Source organism: Pteropus medius, unplaced genomic scaffold (assembly GCF_902729225.1).
Source record: "Pteropus medius unplaced genomic scaffold, Ma_sr-lr_union100, whole genome shotgun sequence".
In the NCBI taxonomy this organism is placed as follows: domain Eukaryota; kingdom Metazoa; phylum Chordata; class Mammalia; order Chiroptera; family Pteropodidae; genus Pteropus; species Pteropus medius.
In genome coordinates, this window is record NW_024354875.1 from 17,184,293 (window position 1) to 17,210,020 (window position 25,728).

General features: G+C 37.4%; 1 protein-coding gene across 1 annotated transcript in view; it reads right to left on the reverse strand.

Annotated features, from left to right (window-relative positions):
- The window catches only part of NEB (nebulin), a 191,705-nt gene that overhangs the window by 165,731 nt on the left and 246 nt on the right, over positions 1-25,728 (reverse strand). The window contains exons 2-15 of the mRNA XM_039855663.1: positions 25,199-25,283; positions 24,603-24,667; positions 21,227-21,268; positions 19,342-19,548; positions 17,441-17,548; positions 16,883-16,987; positions 16,084-16,188; positions 15,278-15,382; positions 10,573-10,677; positions 5,366-5,470; positions 4,642-4,749; positions 2,012-2,128; positions 208-312; positions 17-124 (exon numbers count right to left, since the gene is read on the reverse strand). Of these exons, the coding sequence (XP_039711597.1) occupies positions 17-124; positions 208-312; positions 2,012-2,128; positions 4,642-4,749; positions 5,366-5,470; positions 10,573-10,677; positions 15,278-15,382; positions 16,084-16,188; positions 16,883-16,987; positions 17,441-17,548; positions 19,342-19,548; positions 21,227-21,268; positions 24,603-24,638 (1,356 nt within the window). The 5' untranslated portion in view covers positions 24,639-24,667; positions 25,199-25,283. The remainder of the gene's footprint in view (positions 1-16; positions 125-207; positions 313-2,011; positions 2,129-4,641; positions 4,750-5,365; positions 5,471-10,572; positions 10,678-15,277; positions 15,383-16,083; positions 16,189-16,882; positions 16,988-17,440; positions 17,549-19,341; positions 19,549-21,226; positions 21,269-24,602; positions 24,668-25,198; positions 25,284-25,728) is intronic.

Genomic DNA, 25,728 nt, shown 5'->3' on the forward strand with positions numbered 1-25,728 from the left:
TTGTCTTAGAACTTACATCACTGTTTTGAGCTGTGACTTTCATGCAGTGTGTATAATATGGATCCTCAAAGCTGCCTACATAATGTCCCAAAATGTTCTTTAAGTAGGAGTCTTTATATTTCGTCTGAAAGACAAAACATATTTCATTTAATTATTTGTGAAATGATGGATCTTTTCTTTAACAGGAGCGATCGTAGGATTGCTTACATCACTGCTAAATTTCTTCAGGACTGTGTCAAGTTGGAATTTGGGGGTCTCGCAGTAATTTATGCTCTTTGCCTTTGTCTTTTCATAGTTTTCCTTGTAAGATTTCTGTAAAGAAAAGAAAAATCAGCGAAAGTAGATTTCTGTCACTCCCACACTGATTATAACACTCATATTTTCCAAAACTAAATAAAAGAAGAAGAAGAAAGATATTGCCTGTCAACTGTCTTAAAAACTGGGGGTGTCAAGAATGATAAGCCTTTTCTATTAGCAATTATTGTAAAGCCTAGATTTTTAACATTCTTCAAAAAATTAAGAAACTAATATGGTGTTTCAGACTAGGTCCTTAGTTGCAGAGATTCTTGTGTATTTCTGAATTGCTGCCTTCTTCATCTCCCTCGTGCCTCTTCCTTCACTGATGGTGCCACAACAAACAGGAATATTTTAGGCAACAATGAATTTTTATTTTTTTTTTAAAAACAAACCTTCATGAAAATTTTTAATAAATATTAAGAAATACATACTCTCTCTCCTACCAAGGAAAAATTCCTTATTGACCTTAAAAATAAAGTATATATAAGAACTCAAATCATGAATCTACTAACTCTTCCCCCCTGATAGGGTTTATCTTTAGCTCTAACAATAAACAATTATTGAATTTTAAATGTACAACGGAGAAAGCAGATCATTGTTACTTTTTCATGTTGGGTTTTGAAATTGTAAATAGTGCTATTTGTTTTTAATATTTTCGTATTATTGTCTTCATCCACAAAGTGGATTTACACCTGGGCTTTGAGATGCTTGCCAAAGACGGCTTTCATTTAGGAAGCAGGAGACATGCTTGTATCGACTCCCCTGCAGAGCTATCTAGACACATCCGCTTACACTCTCTCACCTGCCACTTTACTCGCCCCCCTTCTCAATCACATGTGCTCATTTCTACAGTGCTGACTTAATCCAAAGGACAAAGAAAAGATAACTAACCCACATAGAAAGCCACATAAAATCTTCAAATATTGGGAAAGCTTAATACGACCTAACCATAAGGGAAAAACTCAACTGATCAACATATTCAGTCTTTTTATATAAACAGTCAAAGTGGTCTTGGGCTGTTAGTCTTTTCATGCCAGGCGCAGTTCTCACTTATCTATTTTAAATCTAATAATTAGTCAGGCTCTTAACAACTCTACAAGTAGAAATTCCTGTGAAGACTTAGGGAGCCATCTTCTAAGTCCTGCTGTCTGCAGATGATTCTTTACAAAAGATCTGAGGAGAAAATGGCAGAGGTGGGGAGAGAAGTTGTACAACACAGAACATTTTCCTTCTTCTCCTAGAAGTGGACTTGAAGAATACAAGGACAGGGTGCTAACACTGTTTCACCTCTTCTCTCTCTCTCTCTCTCTGTCTCTCTCTCTCTGTCTCTCTGTCTCTCTGTCTCTCTCTTTTTCTGTCTCTCTCTCCCCGCCTCCTTTCAAAATCTCCTTCTGCCTCTGTTAAAATCAGAACGTATCTTCTACAATGTACACTAGCTATGGAGGCAGAGGTACCTGGAACCTATAAGCAAATGAGGATTTCCCTGCCCATTGAACTAAATCCACAATGCTCCCCCATCCCTGCAAACTGACACATATCATATTCAGAGGCATAAATGCCTTCCTGTGGTCAGACAGTTCCAGGGAAACTGCTACACCATTTAAAGTATTTGCTAAGTTATTTTTGCCTTTAGTAATAAAAGGAAAGAGATTTCATTTCTCTTGCAGCTAAGGTTAAAAAAAAAACAAAACACTTTTGACAAGAATATACTTACATCACTTAGTCTATTTCCTGCCGCCATCAGCTGCTTGAGCAGTGGGTTCTCTGAAGCAGGAAGTACATTATAATCTGCTTTTCCTTTATTCTTTTCATAGTCTTCTTTGTATTTTACCTGTAGGAGTGAAATAAAGTGATAAAGTAACTCTAGGTTATTTTTGTTCTCATCTCTATTATGAATATTATGACAATCAATTTTCTCTTTAGGAAAATGGCAACTTGACATTTTATAAACAAAATACTCATAGTAACTCATAACAGTCGCAGGGAAAGTGCATATATTTCCAAGATACCTTTTCCCCATTCATTTACTCATTCAAAAATATCCATTATGATATTTTGGGGTATTTATTATGTGTCAGGCTTTGGGACACATGCAAGAAAGAATAACACTTGGTCCCTAGAGATAGAGATAGATGGATACATAGATAATAGGAGAGAGAAAGATACACAAATACTGATAGCACATTATATCCTGGATACCTGCTGCTCCAGAACTCTCATTCAGCTCTTAACCTCCAGCTGCTGATCTGCCAATACATTTTTAAAAAAGGAACCTAAAAGCATCATGAATTTGCCCTTTTATGCCTCATCTGTGACTGTGTATGAACATACATGTATTTAATGCATATGCAGGAGAAGAAGGAAGGGGCTGGGAGATGGATAAATGGTCACAACTTCAACTTTTCTTTCTGCTCTTCCCACTTTTCACCTTTAATTCCAGGTATAGTAGATGCTTTACATGAGGGCTCAAAAGCCCAGTCAGGAGCATGTCCAAAGGGAGGAAAACAAGAAACCCATCTTAGTTCTTTCTGACTAGGATTCCCCAGGGCCAGCCATTTATTCAGCCAATATAACCATAGAATATAGACAAGTTCAAAGAATCCTAGATAATCTACCAACATTTAAGAACCTCAGAAAATAAATATGATTAACTTGATATTTAAAGGCAGGAGATACATAAGTGAAAAACAGATGCACCACCTCCTACAGACCACACAGAAGACTCGCTGGGGATACTGTACAGGAATGGAAGACATAAATAACCTCTCCATCTCATAGAATCATGTATTTCCTTGAAAAATGGAAAAAACTTTCTCCTGTTTGTAGATGAACTGTCAGGGCTTGTGGCAAGCCATCCCCTCTTCTTCGAGGCCAGATCCTCTCCCCTTCTACCTCTTCAAGGACATCGCTCCAGCCACTCTTCCCCCTCCAATATCATCACATTTTCCCTCAACACTGGTTTTTTTTCCATTAGCATAAAAACATGGTGTTTTTTGTCTTCTGTCTTTAAAAAATTCTCTCTTCACCCACTTATTCATCAGCTACTATAGCATTTTCTTCTTTCTTTTTCAGGAAAATACTTTGAAAGAGTTGACTATACTGATACTCTTATATTTCTCTCTTCTCATTCGCTCACGAACCCTCTCTAAGCAGACTCAACCAAATTGTTCTTATTAAGTTCACCAAACACCATACATTGATAAATCCATTTCAGAAACATTTGACACAGTTAATCACTCCCTTCTCCTTTCACTTGCTTCCCAAGAAATCACTCTCTCCTGACTTTGTTACTACCTCATCTCACCAGTATCTTCACATGGAAGCACTCCAGAGTCCACTCCTCAGAGCTTTCTGTCTGTACTAACTCCCTGGGTGGCATCCATTCTTATGACATTAAATATTATTTATATGCTGATAACTCCCAAATTTATACAGATATCACCCCTGAAACTTCAGACTTACATAATCAACTGCCCACTTGACATTTCCACTTGGGTGTCTAAAAGGCATCTCAAATATTACATGTCTGAAGCTGAGCTCATATCTCTCCTCCAGAAAAAAAAAAAATTATCTACTCCTTCCACAGTCTTTCTTATCTTGATAAAGGAATACCCTATCCATCTAGTTGCTTAGACCAAAACTCTTCTCTCATATTCCATATCCAATCCATCAGCAAATCAGGTCAGTTCTACTTTCAAAGTACTTCTCATCACTTGCCCTGCTATCCCTCTGCTCTAAAACATCACTGTCTTGCATCTGGATACTGAAATAGCCTCCTCAGTGATGTGATCTTCCTGCTTTCACTCCTCCAGCAGATCCAAGGCCAGGATTAGAATCAAGTCTGATTGGCTTTGAAGTTTGTGCTCTTTCTAGTCCCCAGCCTGCTTTAGAATGCCAAGGAGTCTGACCATTTACCACAGTCACTCTATAGAGGATCTGAGCATATCCATAGATGCGTGTATCTTGTCTGTGACTAGAAGCTGGTAAAAATATAAGAAAAATAATGGTAGTGGTGAGTGTCTATATTCATATAAGGCTTCCAGTTGTCTTTTCTTGAGGGGTCTCAAGACCCCTCTTCTGTCTTCTGTTTGAGATTATAGCCTTTCTATTTCTGGGTATTGAAAGGTTATTCACTCTTTGAAATATTGAAGATGGTAATTGGGTGCTGTTAATGCTCATACATGGCAAACTTTTTAAAAATTTGGTAGCCCTATTATAATTCCGAAGTACTTTTTTCATCTCCAAAGAACCCTCTTTTTTTTTTTTTTTAAATATACAAAAGCAAGAGTTACAAGAAATTCACCAAATGAGACCATCAAGATAAATGAGAGAATTTCCTCATACCTTGCTAGCTGCCACCCCAGCTTGTTTATTCACTTTGTACTCTGGTGTTTCAGTCTGCATGAAGTAGATCTGGTCTTTCAGATTCTCAAATTCTTCTTGGTATTTCCTCTGTAAGACATTAAACATACTGAAGAACTGCAGTGGGAACAAACTATGCAAAACTTTTACATGGGAGGACAGAGGCCATATAAAGAAGTTACCCAAAGCCATGCTCCTCTTGGCTTACACAGATTCAGTTACAATTACAGAATGTGGTGCCATCACAAAAATGATTCGCAACTTAACAGATTTGGAGCAATTATAATAGGCTGAAAAGACACCCCAAGAAGGAGCTCTTGAAGGCCAGGGAGAGAAAACTTAAGAAAAAAGGAAAAAAAGACATGTTTTTCAGTGAGGAAAATCTGAGTAGAAACTAAACTGTTTCATAAATATACGGCTAAGAATAAATTTAAAAGGGCCCCTTTAACCTGTACTCACTTTGAAACCATGTTCCTATGAAAACTGAGGCAAGAGTAACGGATTCTGATCAAAACAATATTTCTCAAAAGGAAGGAAAAATTGTGAGATTTCTTTTTAATAGGAACTCTCTACAAGTCTTGCCCCCAAGAAGAGGTGCCAGGACTCAAATGTTCAAGTACCACTTCAGGTGCAGCAGGTGGCTAAAAGTCATAGAGGAAGGGTCCCCCTCTCAACTTAAGGATACCCAGCCATCCCTCTTACTTACTGTGCTAATGTTATTAGCATTCATCCTGGCAGTTGCAATTTCAAAGCAAGGTGTCTCACTCCATTTGCCTTTGACTTTATTTTCATAGTCTTGTTTGTATTTTTGCTAGGAGTAAAACAAAAGAAAATAAGACAAGCAAAATCCAGGATTTGATGAATAAGACTGCAATTTAAGTGGTAATGGTCAGCTTTCAAAATTATCTTGACTAGACTCTTCTTGGGTTCTTAATAGATGTCTTCAATTTACCCAACAAGAAAGTTAAGTGAAGGAGACAGAGGTAAGAATTCTGCCTCTTCTTACAGAATTTGGAGACTTAGTTCATTCAGAACTCACAAATGTGCCCTGATGTTTGAGAAAGGAGAGAGTCAGAAGCATTTTCCACTTGTAATTCATAGTTATAATAAAACCACTCAACCCCAGATGTCTATTCTAGATGAACTTAGCCATTAATTTCTGAGCTTTACCAAAACTCCTAGTTATTCAGAAAACAATACCGGAACAAAATTTGCCTTTTAGGAATAAGACCTCCCACTTTAGACTTAAAGAAATTTTAGTGAGAACTGGCAAGTGATTCAGAAATTAAACTGCTGTCCCATCTTACTCCTGAACACCATACCTCCTGAATCAGGCTGTAAGCTGGAGAGAAAAATTGTGTCTTCTTCATTTTTGTATCCTTAGAATCTAACACAAAATACAGTATACAGAACTTATCTCTTAAATGTTTGTTCAACACTAAATTGAGTCCATGATATGTGGTTTTGAACTACCTAGACGAGTGTTCTTGGAACAGAATTAACCTAGCCGACCACAAGCTTGGGCACATGAGTCAGAGCCAGAGCTGATTAGAATGATTTCTCCTCCTTGGCTCACAGAATGTGCTAGACATAACTCGTGTGTCTCAAGATATTTACATGCCTAAAGCCCCACTGCACTCGTCAAGGAAAACGAAAGTGGTTTTCTGGTATACCTTTACAGAACAAGTACCAAGGGTGGCTGACATGTAGAGTCAGTGAGTTTGAGTTAAAGGAAGCCAAGCCCTCTCTCAAATGCCCTATATCCTTTCTTCTCAAAAGGTTAATATGCTCATTAATAGCCAAGTGGTTTTCATAGCTATAAATTTTAGATCCCTGGACCTGAGTTCAGAAGCTCTGGATCCAAGACTTATCTCTGTCAGTTCGAAGGTGTGATTACACCTCTCTAAGCTTCAGTTTTCTTAACCATACATGTTGGCAATAATAATAATACTTACACAAAGGATTTGGGGAAGATTAAATAAAATCATACACTAAAGAGTGCTTTATTTAATCTCTACAGTGCTAAACAAATGTGAGAGACAATAATTGCACATAACAGAGAGTAAGAAATTCTGAAGAAAATTGTATGCATGCATTCACATGTATCTGTGTGTGTGTGTGTGTGTGTGTGTGTGTGTGTGTGTGTGTGTATTCTTCAATGGAAATTTTTGCTGTGATAAGATGTGCTTTATACTGCCCATTAATTTGCCTAACCTCCTCTTTTGTAGCTTTAAATAATTAAAGTCAATAAAACTGATTTTTAAATTTGCTAAGATAGCCTATAGAAGTATTTCTAATCTTTTTGGAGACTAGACCTCATCAAGAATCTGAGAAAATTATAAAATGCCCATAATATTTACAACTCCAGAAATTTTTGATGTACACACTGAAGTTGAGATTTCCTAATCTACATTTTTTTTTTTGTAGAGAGACTGCTATTCCTCTGCTTACTGTCAAAGGAAGAAAACTGGAAAAGGGGACAGGAAGTAATTGTGCTAGATGCATCCCCAAACTAAGATACAGAGATCTTTGTAATATAAAGTTGAGAAGCCAGCAGATATTCTTAATGAGGTCCAAAAGTGGGCTATTGTAGAGAAATAAGAATCACATATGTAGATTTGTTAAGCAAACCGAATAGGAAATTAATTCTCACAGTGAGAGACAAATATCTAAATTTTAAAAAGGTATAAAACAAGAGTGGAAGACCACCCAGCCCCCTTATGCAGAGATTTTCCCCCACCTCTTGCCTTTCATGAACCAAAGCTTGTTATTTCCTCCCACCCAGAGCCCAAACATGGCAGGGTGGGTGGAGGTGTGTCTCTCAATCTACTCTTGAGTATTTCCAAGTCTAGGAAGATTTTCACTACAAGGAAGGAGGCTAGAGCTTGCTAACTGCTGAGGAGTTATGGCCTTCTCCTTCATTTGGGGGTAGGAGAGAAGTTGACAGGATAAAGACCTGCAGCTAGATGAATGAAAAGGAGAGAGAGGCATGTGTCTACATAGGACTCCCACTTCTACCAGCCAAGGGGCCTCACTCTGCATGTGAGTGTTTGTGTGGCACACAGAGATGGGTTAGCCACAACAGAGGTCCAACATCCAACTTTCCCCCCAACCCCAACCCCCACCCTAACCCTTCTCTCCAGCTCTGTGATGTTTAGAGTTTATCAATGGAAACCTGGAGGCAAGAATCAATTTAACTTTTTCTAGGATTTTCTGTTCATTCATTTAACAGAGGGAAGTATATTTGGTCAGTTACAAGCTCTGGGACATCTTCTGTGGGCAAGAGGGTAACCACATGTTGATAGGTGCAGTAAGATTGCTCTCCCAAACCATAGTTCCCCCTCCCCAGAAGTCAGCTGAGGGTGCTTTCCTTGGACTGTAAATTCAGCACTCTAATATCTTGCTTAACCACATTACTATCAGGAGTGTTATGAGTAGAGAGTAGAGCAGAGTTTTTCCCTTCAATTCTAGATCCTAGTTGGCTAACAACTGGAAATTACGATCTGAAATCTTATGTTTTCCTATTGTGAATCAGGAAGAGAGCAGAGAGACAGGCATAGAGGAACTAAAAGGACTTCCCAGTGTTGCGTTCAGAACCGCACTTGCGGCTGGTTGTAGCATGCATGGTTTTCCCCTCCTGGAACGTCTGCTCACATGAACAGCTCTGCCTGCCTGCCCATCTATGCTAGGGCTGCAAAGTAAGCTGAGCTAAAAGGAGGTTCTGGCATGTAGTTGATGGCTTTGGCCAAAGACAAGGGTGAGAGTATGGATTCTGACAGGTATAATAAGGAAATCTGGTAAACAGAATGCAACAACAATATAATCATTACAGTACTCATCATATTAACATATGAACTGAAGGCTGTAAGACAAAGGGATGGATCTGGGAGACATATTCAACAAAGAAATGGTAATAATTTAAATGCATGAGAGTGAGTAGATAAAGGAGAGTTTATCCATTTTGGAGAGAAAGAAAATGATACTGAAGCATGGGTCAAAGCAGCTTGATGTGGGAAAGACTCCAAGAGAAAGGAGGTGAGTCCCATATCTAAGTCACTTCTGGTATCCCTCTACCTCTTTTATGGGATAGTTTGTCGTTGAATAGGCTGTGACCAATCACAAGCATTTATTTTCAATGTGGCTCTTTTGCAGGATACACAACAACCATTAAGAACTTGGAAATCTGGATAAGACCGGGATGAATAACTTATCATCATGGATGAATCTGGTGACCTCCAGCCACAGCAATCTTCTCCTCGGCTCATACTGTTATTCCACAAAGGCAAACCCAGCCCTGGCAATGCTTTCAAAATACTCGATAATGTCACCGAACCCAACTGGAGTGGCACAGTCCAATAGATATATAATGCAAGCTACCACTATAATTTTAAATTTTCAAGTAACCATATTTTAAAATGTAAAAATGGAACAGGTGGGGAATTAATTTTAATAATATATTGTACTTAACTCAATAAATCCAAAAATAATATCATTTCAACATGTAATCTGTATAAAATAATTAATGAGCTATTTTACATTCTTTTTGTCATACATGTTCAAGATGTAGTGTATATTTCACACATGTAGGACTCTCAGTTCATACTATCAAATTTCAAGTGCTCAACAGACACCTGTGGCTAGTAGCTACTCTGTTGAAGAGTGCAGCTCTAAACTAACTAACAAGCCTAATTTAGTGAAGAGACTGATTATAGAGGAGTTTAGAAGTGATTTTTAAAATCATTTTCTAGTACCCACACTGCATACTCAAATAAGATAAAAGAATGTTGTCTTAGTAAGATATCTTTTAAAATATACTTTAAATAAAAATTTTGAAAAGATTTATTTTTCTTTCTAAATGACTAATCAAAATGACTCTTTCTTTTTCTTCCAAAAAGATAAATTATCCTTGCTCCCCAATCTTATTTACAATATCAACGTTTTCAGTAGGCCATCTCTTTATGGACAGTTCTAAAGTTAATTTTTACTTAGCCCTGGGCAAATTTCAGATTCATGATATTTCTATTAGTGAAATTTTACTGTACTCACTAGATCTTTTATCTAAATAGCCCTTGGTTATACAGTTAGGTAATCTGCAATATCGGACACTAAAAAACATAATCGAATAGACTTCATTATCCATAACTTTTCTTCCTTCTCCTTTACTGGAGATATCTTTTCAAAAAAAAAAAAACTTGAACAAGATAGAAATCTTGAGGTTCCATCAAAATTTAAGCAGAAGACCAAACTGAGACTCAACTCCACAGAGGGCTAAGAAAAATATTTAAAAGCAGCAGTATCCCAGAAGAAAGTGGCCTGATTTGGACCAGTTTTTAAAAAGGAACTTAATATGGGTCTATTAATCAGTTGAACATCTGTTTCTCTGCATTCCTCAGAGCTATTTTGCCAGCCTAAATATAGGCAGACTAGGCTGTTTGCCAGGGCCTTAAAAGTTGCCAGGTGCCCTCTCTACGGCTGTTAGACTAAGCTTTGTTTGAGAGGCCACTCATGCATTCTTATCTTCTCCAAGTCTGACTGAGAGCATAAAACTATACAGGGGCTTCACATTGAATTAAGACAATCAGATCCTCTGTGGAAATGTGTGGATACTTGGTTCTCTGTTAGTATCACTTCCGTAAGTCAAATGTCAAAAGATAGTAGGACATGGATTTCTGTTTTCAAAATGCAGCTTTCACATTTATCAATAACTGAGTTATCAAGCCAGTTGAACATTTATTAACACGGTTTCAAGATGTTAATGATTGTATTGCTTTTGCTGTAGCATTTTTAGGGTCATATGTAAAAATACTCAGTGTTTATGTTGTGTCTTTAGGTTCACCTTAGTTATTTTTCTGAGGGTTGAGATTATTAAGCAGAGTTTTCAAGGAAGACAGTGTCCCAGTCCTATTAACTTACCTTGCTCACATGATTGGTCACTTTCTTGGCAAATTCTAGATCAGGAGGATCTGGCAGAGATGTGAATTGGGCTTGCTGTTCAGCATGACCTTTTTTGTAGGCAATCTGACAAAATAAAAGGGATGCTGATAAGCCATAGATAACTATTCTACTTCCCATATTCCATCTGTTTGCAGTCTGAAAAAGACTATGTTTTCTTCTTTATATGAAGTCTTAAGCTGCATTGTACCACGTAACCATAATTTATTATCCTTGTAGATGTTACATGCCCTCCCTCTCAGCATTATGGTGATTTCTCCCTTTGAGTTTTCTCTTTTCTCCAAGATTATTGGCCCTAGATCTGTTTCCTTCCATTTGTCTCCGCATCATGATCTGCAACTGAAATTATTCTCTTAACCAGCATCCTCAACTCACAACCTCTTGCCTTTATGTCACACCTGTTAACAAACTGCCAGTTCTGGATCAACTTAACTACACACTCCTGTTGTTCTTATACCTAAGATACTGAGTGCTACTGAAGAAAATCACAATTCTATGGATTGGGTAGTGATAACATGATAAGCAAGATTAATAGGGACACGGGCAGAAGGTACAAATCCTTAGCTTGAAATCTACATGCCTACCCAGTGATACATTCTGTGAACAACAACTCGCTTAGGGCTCTGTGCCTAATACTCTGAATTTATCCAATTGCCACTTTGCCTTTATTGAAGATTAAACGTCCCATTAAGTGTCTCTGGTCAGTTTCTACTCCCAGTGGCTAGTCTAAAACCCCAACAGTGTCGTTAAGCCCCCAGTCAACTCCACCTTACCTTCCACTTCCTCTTTTATAGAGTAAAGAAAGACTACACACTTATCTTCCTCTGTACTCACCCCTACTTCTCCCACTGCTCACATGGCTCAGAGAAGAAGCATCTTTCGCAGGGCATGAGCCTGGCACTCAAGGTATTGTTCCCTTAGTTCTTTTGTACTATTATACTTTTGTACTTACTCTATCAGTCGCCCCTCTTTCTCACAGCTTCAACATCTCCCTTTTAATTAGCTCCTTTCCTTCAGCCTATAAAGGACCTCTCTCACCTTAAAAATATGTTTTATGGTAATTAATCACACATCCCCATTCGCTCTTGTTCTCCTTTTTCTTCACTACTGACTCCTCTGGCTTTTTCTTCCACCAGTCTTGACCCCTACCACCAACAATGCAGAAGATGCATAGATCCCCAGACACATGAAGCTCTCTTATGTCTCTGGACCTCATACATGCTTCTCCCTTCCCCTGGAATGCCCCGATTCCACCTTCTCCCCATCTGCCTGCAAACTGCTACTCGTTCTCCAGGTCTCAGTATGAGCACAGTTTCCCTTTCTGTGCCGTCTCTGACTCAATGATCTTTTTTGGGGATCTCATCAACTTAGCCTTTACCTCCTTTAAAGGAATGATCAGATGACACTGTAACTGGTTGTTTTCATGTCTGCCCTTCCTTAGACTGTGAGCTCTGGGATGGCAGAGAGCAAAACCTCTCATTTGGGAATGCTTGTGGCCTGAACAGTACCTGACTAGAGTGAGGGTTCAATGACTGATTGCTGAATATGTGGTTTACACACTGAGGCCATCGGGGCAAGTCTGAAGAGGAGAGTCATCCACCCAATTCTTCCACTACTGAACTGTGAGACTTCTACAAATTATTCTCCTTCCATGTAGTGGTATTCTCATTTATAAAGTAAAGAAGTGTGTACAGCTCCCAGGTCCCAATCATTATCTTCACGCTTTAGCCAAGTCTAAATGTATCTTATCCTAATAATATCTACCTCGTGCCTATAACCAAAGCTTTCATGAAAGTTAAATCAATTGGGATACAAAAGACGGATTTTAAAATATTTTCATTTTAATTCCACTGCTTAATTTCTTTTAAATAAGTGAAGGCTTATTTTAAACATAGGGCAATCTGTATATTCCACAGCTAACTCGGTCCTTAAGTAGAAAGCAACATTCCACCAGGAAAAAAATGCTTATTAAGTATGACATCCTGTCAAGAACTTTCAGAGAAATCAGATCTAGAAGTCCTAATTTCTCAGGAACCATGGTCAGAACTCTATTTAGTTAGAATTCCATATTCTGGATCAGTTTAACGACACTCTTAGTGTTTACAAAGTCTTTGGTCACTACTTAGATAATTAGCATTAAAGGAAACACAGGAAGAAGGTACAGAAGAGGGAGCTGGAGCCTCTGAACCCAAGCCCCTAGCTTGACATCTACGTGCCTACCCCGTGGTATGTTCTATGAACAGCAGATTGTTTAGAGCTCTGTGCCCAGTAATTGTGGACGTTCATGTGCTCACAACAGTATTAATAGGTATGTCGGTGATCTGACACTTAGTGTATACTTGATCTGCAGTAAAAATAAAATCATGCCTTAACTGCCAAGTCTTTCTGAGGAATGATAGAAAGGTTTTACTTCATTATTATAATTCTCCTTCATTATGTCTCCCATGGAGATATTTCAAACAATGTGGTCAATTTTAAATGATCAAAGTCCATAGCACTACAGTGGCATGGAAGTAACCTTTCGTCTCTCCACTTTACGAATAAAGGGAGGCATTAGGAGATTGTCTTCCTGGAAATCTCTCCCTAGGCTTCCATGGCACGCATATCCTGGTTCCCCTTCATCTTCTCCGACCGTCTGTTCTTTCATTTGCTTGCTCCTTCCTAGATGTCCCCAATGTGCGTGTCCTCTAATACTCTGCCCTTGGCCATACATTTTTCTGCCTCCCTCATACATTTTCATGTCTTCAACTATCATTTATATTCTGATGACTCTCAAATATTAATATTCTGTCCTCATCTCATATGCATGCAGTAGTACTAAACTTTGAAATTATCCCTAAGATGCCCTGATCTGAATGTTCCTTCCATTATCTCAATTCTCCTTCTCTTTCACAAATGCATCTTCACCAGATATACCCTTATACACCCAACTTCCTTGGTCATAAGCTCATCTGTGACTCCTTTCTCTTTTGTCTCCAACATCCATTGTCCCTGTCATCCCTCTGATCCATCTATATTCCTAAAATAGTCTTCTATAAATTATCACGATTTTCCTAGTCCCAATCCACCATATTGTCCTTCAAAATTTCACCAGATTCTACTTTTATCATGTAATAAGATTTCTCCAAAATCTTATTATGCCTTTTATTGACTACCATATCATGTTAAAGCTATTTTGTCTGATTTTCAAGATCCTGCTGCAAGTTTCTTACAAGTGCCCTCTTAACTCAGTACCCACAGCATTTACTTTCTTTGTCCCTTAAAGACTCAAACTCATTTCACCTCTGTTCCTTTGTTCAACTGCTTTCTACTTGAAATGTTTATCATTGCCCTTGGAATCATCACCTCCAGAATAGTACAAATCTTGTACTTTTCTTTCCTGCCAGGTATGCATTCATAATGGTCTTTCAACAAATAATTATTGATCACTTGATAAAGGTCACACAATGTTCTATATTCATAAGATACAGAACTAAAAAGCTAATTTTAAAAGGGAAGCCCATTAAAATTGTCATACAGTAGATAGCCTTAAATTTTTGTTACACCTTCTTTAGGGTAGGAGTATATCTGTGCTATATTTTAACCAATTACACACAAACCAGGATAGAAAATACATCCACTAAATTTACAGGTGATATCAAGTGAGAGGCAATAAAAATTAGACCTCAAAAGTTGGATATACTATCAAATGGTTATATATAATTTCGGTTAAGATAGAATCCTAAAATCCATTGGAAGTAAATTCCAACAAGTCTTAAGACGTCAACTGGTTTGTTAAGTCCACATTGAATGTAAGAGGTTCAAGAATCTAGTGACATTGAATGAAAACTAACTTGTCATTAACAATGTTCTCCCAAAGACTAAAGCAGCGGTCTTTGAATTTTCAACATGGCCTTTAGCAAATCCAGGGACCAAGAAATAAATTATCTAAAAACAAGGGGAAGTGCTGAGCCCATGTGAAGCTCTATGCTGCTGCTGTTTCTGTCAACCTTCAGGTCTGAATTAGGTCTTTTAAGTGTCTCTGATAAACAGTTTTCAAGGTCTAGGATACTAAAATTCTGGCCAGTGGGACCACTGATTTTTTGCTAACTCTGAAATATCTTCTATGTACACCAGTGGCAAGAGCTCTTTGTGAGATAACTACACACACATCTGAACAAGTTCATCAGTCAGGTCCCCCATGCAGGAAAAAGGGGAACACACCGCAAATCAGACTTTATGATTAGGATAGCAAATCAAAATCTTTCAATAACATTAGTCACTTAAATTTGGGTAAGTGGCTATGATTCCAATAGGTTTTTAAAATGCCACTCCATTGTATAAAAAAACTGCAACTCCAGCCAAGGGGACAGAGGGTACATGCTCTAGTGGAAAGAACACTGGTCTTGGAATCAAAAGACCGGGTTCCTAGTCTTTAGGTCACTAATCGCCTATGTGACCTTATATTCAGGTTGTTCACCTGTAAGAAAAGAGGATTAGATAAAGTTCTATCTAACATAAATTATAAAATTTAGACATTAAAAATTATAGTAATTCTAGATATATTTCTCTGCAACAATGGCATTTAGTCTGTTTTAAAGAAGAATTGCAGTGAACATCTGGCCAGAAGACATACTGCGAGGTGCTTGATTCCATACTAAAGTGGTGGTGATTGCAATTCACTTACATCACTGAGAGCTTTCTGGGCTTGGGCAACCCTCCTCAGCTCCGGGCTATCAGTATATGGGTAAAACAGACTTTTGTCTGCGTCCCAGTCTTCAGTATACAGTTTCTAAAGAAGAAAAAAGTGAAAAGTTGTGATAAAGCAAAATCACACTTACATGAAATACATAATTTTCAATTCATCCATCAATGGCATAAAGAACCAAGGGGGCAAGGTGGGAGCAAAGGTAAATGGAGCTCACAGACAGCCTTTCCCTGTCCATCTGCTCTAAATCATATTTATCAATAGCTTCTCCTGCTTCTCCTGACAAATCTTCCTCGGAGAAGGGCAGATATGTCTGATTCTGTTTCATCTCCTCTCTGTGACTTTCCTTGCCTCCTGCAATGAGTACTAATGCAAATGTAAGGTGCCTGGGAGCTACTTAGTGTAGTTTCTGTCACAAAATAGACCTTTAATGAGAGCGACAGCCAGGAATATCCAGTGTAGCACAGGGTCTACAGAAGAACTTAAAATATTACTTTGTGAGTCTCCAGAGCTAGAGCTCATGCGCATCTCTGTTCTCCCCACACACTCTTCCCCTAGGTCGCTCAAGTTTCTGGTAGGACCTTCTTCTCTATTCTTACCAAGAACTTTCTTCTCAGTTTCTCCTTGCCAAGGATCACCCCCGCAGCCCCACGTCTCAAGGCTACACACAAAAAGATTGGGGCCATATTTCAGATTATCAAGAGTTTCCTGAGTATTCTTCTAAATGACGTAGTAGGAGGGCAGAGGAAGATAGAGGTGGTGCCAGAGCAGAGACCCTTACTTACCTTACTGAACATGGCTGTATTCTTAATGGCCTGGACAAGTTCAGGGGCATCAGGGGGAAGCAGGTACTTATCCTTGGTGTCTTCCCAGTTCTGCTTGTATAAAACCTAGACAGAAAGAACAGAGGACCCGTGGCTTGATGTCTCCCATAAGGACACGAGGATCGAAAGAACTAAGGAGAGCACAGTGAAAAGTTTTTCATCTTCAAGGTGTCCTCGCACAAAGGCTGCCAATGTCCCAAAGTGTTACTAGCATCAATTATGAAAACGTCAACCGTGTCAACAGCTCAATACTTTTCCTGCATTAGTAAGCTTTTACTTGAAAAGTCTAATTTTTTTAACTCAATCATGATTCCAATTCTCTATAGATTCCTTTCAGAGGTTGCAACCTATTAGTCATTGACTGAATTAAGTGGTAGACACATTTCTTTTGACATGGTACTTTTAAAAAGTGTTTTAAATTAGTTCCCTACATTCGAAATGTGGAGATTTATCATAAAAATTCAGCTCCCGCTTCTTTAAAAATTAAATAAGGGTCCCTGGCGACACTGTGATTGCATTCCGTGCAGCAATTGCTGGGAGCTGAGTCACAGGGCGTGGGCTGTCCGATCCACATTCGCTCCTACGGGTCACTTCAGCCACCTGTGCGGCCTCCTGACATGCATGGTGGTCACCAGCCCTCATAATGCCTGTGATTCAAGTGGGACTGGTAAGCAGGGTCAGGCCTGTCCAGTTTTCTCCTCTGAGGTCAGGCAGGGGTGATACACATTCTATTTTGTATCCATCTGTACCATGACCTTACCTTACTGACTTGCTGCGACACTTTCTTTGCATGTTCAATATCCTTTGCTTTTTCATCTACGTGACAGATAGTTTTAGCAACATCGCCATCCATTCGATACTTAACCTGCAGAAATAATGCACTATTAGAGTTCGTGACAGGCATGACTCTGTGAGTATATTAAAGAATATCTTATAACCAAAGATCATTGACCCAGTCACTCTACATCTGCATCATGAAGCATAGTTTCTTAATTTTTAGGCAGAAAACTATTCTCCAAAGATTTGCAGAGCAGCTGCATTCAGCTGCTTGTCTGCTTTCTTGACCGAACCTCAGTTTCTCTGTGCTCCAGGATGGAGGACCACAGCGACTTTTCATCTCACATCACCAGTTAAACTAAATTTCTAAGCTAAGCTTTTAGAAGCCTCTTTGGGTTCACATTTAGGACAACATAATCTATGACCAATGCTCATAGTAGTTCAACACCTTGTTCTCTCTACACCTATTTAGGATCACAGTTCCCAGCAGTAGGTACATTTTTGAAATGATTCTCTTTTTTATTTTAGCAATGTAGCCCACCTCACTGAGTTGATCCTGTACTTTCTTGATTCTGCGAAGTTCTGGGGTATCAGTCGTGATGGCAGATGGCTGTCCTTTTGCTTTCTCATAGTTCTCTTTGTATTTATTCTGAAAAGAATATCAGGTATTAGCCTAAAACCTGATAAGACAGCAGCAGAAATTTCAGGCAATGCACTCATTCCCATCTAATAAAAAACTACTGCAAGTTATAACAATTATCAGTTATAATAGGACTCATTTTCCCCCTACCCTGATTCTCAGCAAACACTAAAATAGATTTGTTAATTGCTCTTCCTAAAAATGGTTGTACAACTGAGACAGTAGAAATGTTATTACAGACTATTGTCTTGGAAATGCCCTAAAATGATTTTCTCAATGTTTTTATTGCCTGAGTGCACACATAAAAAGCTTGAACCTTAATAATTTTAGAAAATAAATACAGAAAAATTGAGTCAAATGTAAAAAGATTTGATTGCTAATACAATGCAAAAATATTCAATTCAAAAGTTGCAGCTAACTCTCAATGGTTTGGATAGTTGAGACACCAGCTGAATTAATGGAAAGTTTAAATTATGGAATATTTTAAAAATAAATACAATTTTATTGTTTTTGCTAAATACACAATGAGTTCTTGCCTTAAAAATAATATGCATAATTTATCAGTATTAATGTTCAGGAGTATTCGTGAGTGGAGTAGTCAACAATCTATATTATTGATTTAGTTACTAACCACTTTTAGAATATTATAAACCTTTGCCAACATTCTGCTCAGTCTATCAGAAATTCTCGGATATTTTGTCTGAATTAATGAGAATTTTATGACAATAAATTAACCAAAAAAATTTCTATCTTTGTTGAATACTGCAGCGATAAAAGAGGCAAGATAATCTCATTTCTAGAAATCTAAGTCTTAGGAGCCCAAGTTTTAGATCACTCAAGAATTTGAACTAGAAATTTACCAAACAGTCCCCAAGAGTTAACGCTCAAGCAAAAATGAATATTTATTGGCCAGTTACAACAAGATGCTTTTGACATAAGTGTTAGTCCTGTATAATCCAATGTTCCCTGAGGTACATTTCATTTTTTTTTCAACCCTCCAGAGGACATGCAGTCAGGCTACCTAGCGTAGTGAGACTTCAGCCCATCGTGGACAATCAACAAATTAGATCCGTTCGAATGGGTCTGAATCCACTATCAGCCAGTGTAACTTACAAAACATAAGGACCAGGGACTGTCAAGAGCATTAATTCCTAACATTAGAATCACCTGAGCAGCTTTTGTAACTCATTCCACACTGGCCCCAACCCCAGACTGATTAAATGAGAATGGCCTGGGCATTAGCGATTCTAAAGCTCCCAGGGGATGCTAATGTGTAACCACAGTTCAAAGCCACTCTTTAGGGTACGGTCAAATATTCTGACCCTCAATTTCAGATGAGTTCTTAGTCTGATCCTGGTTTTCTAAACATGTTCTTCTTCATTATTCACCTCTTAGAGACCTTTTTACATACTGTTAGATAGTCTACTTAAGAGGCATCCTACTCAGACATAGTTTAAATAGATGCTATGTCATTTCCATGAACTGATTTTAACTAAATCTATAATTTCACTATTCTAGATTGGCTAACAGCGATTAAATACCAGTAAATGCTTCATAATAGGCCTTATGCTTATTTTGCAGGAATAATTTCGATAAGGATGCTTTCTCCAATGTCTAAATGGTACAGATTAATTACAGGAAAGGAAAATTCAAGACTCACAAGAGCTTATATTTCTGCAAAATAATTTTTATCTCATACAAGCCTGAAAAATGAAATCCAGCCAGCATCCAAAACAGGGTTGGTTAAGAGCAGTAATTTCTTCATAGTAAAACCAAATTAGAAGAAGCCATTTAAAACTTACTGAGCTAAAGAGATTCTGCATTTTCTGACTGTGTGCAATGTAGGGGGTCATGAACTTTGAAGAGTCCACTTTCTTCCTGATAATCTTCTTCCTCTCCACTGGTTTTGCTGGTGCTGGCTGGGCCAGTGCTGGTTTGAAAGGTTCTGATTGCTCATAATCAGGTACTGTTGTCCTTGTTGTAGTAGTTTCATAGATTTCTGTTATTGTCTGAAAATTTGACATGCAGTTCAACATTGTTATAAAAGTCAAAACTGTAATAACCATGATCTCGATATTATGACTTTAAGTCAGACTTATATTTCTAGTGTTACTTCTCCGTAATTAAAACAGATCAAAGCAGAAAATCACACACAATATCCATTGGAAAGCACATTATATTACAAAAATCTTAATTCTGATTGTTCAAGATTGCATGGAGTGGAAAGGTTATTCCTTCTTAATTTGCAACATTGCCTTAAAATTTCATTTGCAGAAAGGAACTCAAACATTTTAAGGTAGAATAAAAATCAGAAGTAAAATGTTCTTAAACATTTGAAAATCTTCTGAAATTGTCTAGGTAAAGTAAAAGCAAACTTGGGATCAAAGAACAAGAGATCAAGACAATTAAATAAAGCTCGAGTTCTTGACTTTAATTTTAAGTTTCAAATAAGTCTAAGAAAAAGTTGGTTGGTTATTCTTCAGGCATTTAGACATTCTTTCCTGTAGTATGAGACAAAGAATAATGAACTTTAAAAAAATAAATCACATCAATATTACAAGAGATTACCATTCTCTTGGCTTAGTCAGTTAATTAATGTGAACTGGAGAGCCATTTACACTAATAAATGCTTAGGTGGACAAGAATAATGATGACAACATAATGGGGTAATTAGCCTCACAACAGTCTTATGTATGTGGTAGGTGGGAAATTACTGTTTCTTACAAAAGGCTGTAGTGAAAGAAACTGAGGTCTAAAGTTTGGGTCTAGTCCAAGGTTAAAAATACTGTTCGTAAGGAAAGATAAGTAGCCATATCTCCAATCCATCTCAGAGTATAATTTCCTTCACAGCTAATATCGCCTGTATCAAAGGAATAGTTCTAGCATCAATTTTGCAAAGAGAAACCTAAGTAATAAGGGAAATGGCATACCTATGATAACTCTCTCTAGTGTTGTCAGAGCATTGCTAATAGGCTCCTTTCTGCTCATTATTAATGACATATGGTTGACCGTGAGAAACTAACCAATTTACAGCATCTACAGATGTTAGTTTCCATGCAGTCACAGGCTCTCTTAGTAGGCATTAGGGTTAGCCATCCATATAATTGTTTGCCATACTTAAAAGAAACAGCTCCATGAAGAAAATGAAGCATGATTGAAGTATTTCACCTTGGAAAGAAAAAAGTTCCAACTTGGAATATTTATGGGAACGGCTTTCTCAGAATTCCCAATGTGCTAAAATTTAAGTAGCATTTTATGGTACCATCAAGGACAAAGGTCTGAGGGCACCATCTGTGTTGGCGGAGATGATGCCCTACAAGTTATAGCTCCACACAATAAAACTGCTGGTTCCCATGCAAATCACAAGTTCAAGGTCATTCTGCAGTCAGAGTGGTGATAGCCACTGACATTACTCTAATTAGCATCACCTACACCAAAAACACGATATAAGCAATGGGGGAAATCATAGCCAGTCATCTTGGCTATGTTGAATAGCATAACAGCGATAAAACCTATCAAACGGTTAATAGTTATTCTTGTACCATCAGCTGCTGAGCACACATAGGTGAGTGATCCTCCCTCAGATTCTCCCTTTTGCCAGCTCTGTGGCCCTGGGAGTGTGAGAGAGGAGGCTATTTTCCTGCTTTAATGAGTGTACAGTTCGTGCAGATGTGGGCTGGGTCTTACCTCACCCGGGACCTCTTCGTAGACTGTCTCCTCTGTATAGTACTATAAATAGAGCACAAAAGTGTCATCGTGAGAACCAAAGAAGAAATCACCTCTCCTCTGCCTCAGCTGAACCACTTGGGTTATTTCACTAGCCCAGCTGGTTTGCTATATCTGTGAGGAAAGATAAGGGAGCCTGTTCATATTTTAGACCCCATTTTAAATTTGTGAAACTTTAGGAAGCTGGAGTGAATGCCATCAGACTGGACAAGGAGACACTGAGTGATGAGAAAGGTGTCTGAGGCTAGTTATTAATCACAGGATACTATTTTACTTGGGAAAAGTAAGTTTTTCTTCTGGTACTGAGGTAGAATTTGCTGAGAAAAGAATATAATAATAATATATTGAGTGTGTGGGCTGGGCAGAGAGGAACTGTGATAAAACTCACTGTTTGCTGACTAACAATAAAACAAACGAAAACCTCACTGTAAACGAAATTTTTAAATGGATTGTATCTATCATAGAAATAATAGATCCAAAGGCAACATGTAAATCTCAATTATCCCTATACTACCCTGATTACTAAGTAATAAGAATTTCTTCTAGAGTGATGGGTGAATCCCTTCCAATATGATGGTCCTAAAAGAGGTGCTAAAATGAAAATTTACAAGTGCCAAGAGAAGGAAGAAATGAGAAGAAAAAAATGAGAAGATTCCTCATCACAAAATGGGGGAAAGTTAGGCAGCAATTTGCCACTGATGGCTCTGAGGTGCCTGAAATCAAATCTACTTCTGTTCTACTTCTGACGTCACCAGCAATGAATAGACGTGGATAGGAATTGGCTGACATTTTGTTTCAGATGCGTAAGGAGAGTGGAATCCTGTCCCCAGTGTCACCCAACAAAGCTGGGTGAATAGGAGGAAAGACTAGTTTAGGCCAAAGGACACAAGGAAAGGGAGAAAAATGAAACATTTGGCTTACTTTCTTAGTCAGCAAGATGTATAACATTTTATGCTTCATTTTTATTTTCTCTGACACCAAAACATATACTCGGGGGAAAGGGAAAAACAGTGAGTGCAAAATTTCCCTCAGTGGCCTCCTTTCTTCTGTCCTTGGTTCAGTGAACTTTCAACAAATTATTCAACCATCGTCAATAGGCAACATGCTCTATTTCATTTGCAGTACGATTAGTATAAAACTTGCCTTATGTCTCTCACTTTTGCACTTTCTTTGCTCTGGCATTTTTATTTATTTATTTATTTTTTTATAATTTGAAATCTAATTATACCTGTGTCCTTATACATAGCAACAGAAATCACAAGTTCCTACAGGACAGAGAATTTCTCTTTTATATTTTTGTGCCTTTCTCACATGGGAAATACCATTAGGATACTATAGAAAATACTGTTTGATACTGATCCACATGGAACCATTCCTCCAGCCACATAAAACATCCGTGACTTGAGAAGAAATATTAAACAAAAATGAATGATTCACAGCCGTCCTGAATTTTCTTAGCATCCAAGTAAAAGCGGCTCTTTGGTAGCCATCCAATTTTACCTTTGGTGGGCTCTCACGATTGATAAATATAGCTTAGAAATAAGCTTATAAAAAAGGCAACATTATCCAAATGGTTGGCATTAACTTGTATGCCAAATCTCACTTTTTAGAAAGAGCTTTGCCACTAATTAGATAGTACATCCTTGCATCTTTTCATTTCTTTCCAATTTTGTTTAAATTTGAGTAGAGAGTGACAGTACAATTTTATTTAGATGTCTAAGATCTCTAGGAGATATATTTTTAAAGCTAGTTCTTTTCTGTTTTGTGAACTCTTCTGCCACGCATTTTCATGTCATCTTTTTTGAGGTCAGAGAGACCTTGGTTCAACACTCTGGCAGGAAGTCTATAAGTTTAGCACCTGCTGGTCAGACCCAGAAGCAGTAATGGCAACAAAATAAAAAGGATGAGATGCCTAAAAATAGCCTCCTCATCTAGTTAAATTAATCAAGTCTAGCACAAAGGACTATTTCGATGACCAATAAACATAATTATTTTAAGAAAAACAAAAGATACTTAAGTTAGAGGTTGAAAAGTATTTCTGGTTTTACCATCATAGGGAAGACAATTTAATTTATAATTGTGTTAGTGCTTGATAGTGATTATTTGACCTTTAAGGACATATGTAAAATGCACACTAGTAATAATTTTGAACATTGAAGATGTGGACTGTGGCGTTTAAAGCCAGAGAGTTTGAATGTTATGTTACATGGAATTTGGTCTGGGTTTTTAAAAAGCATATACCCTTCAGCAAAAAAAAAAAAAAAAAATTTTGTTTGTAGAAAAAAATAAAATTTTCTTCATTTAAATATAGACTGATCTATAAAATAATCTTCCAAAGACAAATTTTGGCACTTTCTTTTGGAATTTGATTCTGGGTAGCTTTTAAAGTTAATTTCATTCTTTTTAAAGAGCACAAATTTTTAGAACTGCCTCAAGGTTCGTATATGTATTTAGATCATCATGATTAGTTGGTAATTATTAAGCACTTTCAGATTCAATGGCAGTATATCTATATGGATGTGCAGCTAAAGGCAAGAGCTGATGAAGAAAAACCATAACATGATAAAAACAAAATTATATAAAATAAATATAAAACAAACAATTGACAACTTTGTAAAATGTGTCAGACACCCACCAATAATCTGGAGAGAATTTTTCAAGATGCTCACTATGGTCTTTGTTCTTTTTCAAAGTGCAAATGCAAAAGCTAGTTTTGTTCCCTTGGGTAAGTATGATGGAGCTGATGGGAAAGTGTGGCTCCAGCTGTCACTTGGGAACACCAAAGTTTATTTTTATATATGTGTGTATATGCACATATACAGGTATATAAAATCTCATATGTGTGTAATTTCATATATATTATTCTGAACATTTAAATCATATCATCCTATAGATAATCAGCTGGTTAAAGCAAAGAGTAAGTTGCTCTTTTTCCTCTATTTCTATGCAGGCACTAAGAAATAGAATTCTGTTTCCAGAACTTTCTCTTTCTCTTCATCTTCTTGGCCCCTTCGATTGAAAGGTAGGGAAGAAAATAGTTTGAAAAGACAAATTGAAATTTGCCTTTACCCCATACTTTGTGTGTGTGTGTGTGTTTTTTTTTTTTGAGAGTTTAAAGAAAAGCAAAAGTGGGAAACAGTGATATTTCTTTTCAGTTCTAAATCCCACATAATTATAATGAAACTGAACATAAAATACTCCTTTCTCATGCTTTAATGATGACTCTTTGTGAAGTTATAATAGACAATGTATTTTTCGAATGATTAATTCACCTACGTGGCTTTGACTGTTGCTACATAAAATACTTTGCTGTCAGAGTCAGTTTTTTAAATCTTACCTCCACCACCTCCTCATATTCTTCATCGTCTGCCATTTTTCCAGAGTAGTAGTGGCACCTACAAACTTTTCATATTCCATACAAATGAAAATACATTAGACTCTATCCTCAAGACTGAAATCATTTTATAACATTATAAAAACAGAAGTTAAAAGTTATGCATTCTATATATTCATGTATGTTTGCAGGGTAAATGAGAGAAGACATTTAGATACAGCTCTGAAAAAGTGAAGCTTCAAATTTCTTTTGGTTCCCTCGGGAATTTGTTGGATATTGCTACTTATAGTTACATGATCAATTTCGTTCAAGTTGCAAAAGAAAATTGAGGTGAGGGAGTGAGCGGGTTTGGATTCAAAGGAACAGAGTATTTAAATTTCCAAATACCTGGAGAGAAACATTTTTAAACAAAAATTTTTGTGAAAGGAAGGTCAATTCAGCTTTCGGAAGTTGGAAGTTTTTTCTGTAGCATCAGAATTCTAAGAAGGCTGTCTTAGTTCTCCATGTGTTCTAATACATGGTACACAGTATATCTTATGCATCAAATGAGAACTTGTAAAAATACATCTATTAATAGATTTAAAAAGCAAAATAGAAACCTCAAGGCAACGGGGTTATATTCTTCCCGAACACCATCGGCTTGTATGGATTTTTTTCTTTGTTTCCGTAAGCTCTTGTTCAAACCTGGAAAATAACAAATTTTTGAAGCATTGGTTGAAGGACATGTAAGATTGTGGTTCTTTGGCCTAAGATTCTAATTCAGGAACTAATGACAAGCTCTCCCAAGGCCTTCTTAGTTTGACGCCAGAGAGTGGGACTCTCTCTTGATAAAAGTGGATGATGACTTGGAACAGCTGTCCCTTTGCCCAAAGATATTTGCCATGTAAACCAATACCCTGCCATGGCTGGTTTTGTTAAGCTAGTAAAACTGCCACTCCTTCTGAGGCAAATGAAGCCCAGTAGAAAAAGATAAATATAGGAACATAGGATATAGATCCTTTTGTATACTAATATATTTAGAAAAAAATCAAAGGCAAAATTTTGTTAGACAGGAGAACCAACTCAGTCAAGCAATAAATTGGTTAGTATAGGACTTGATTCTAACCACACACTACATGTCAGATATTAG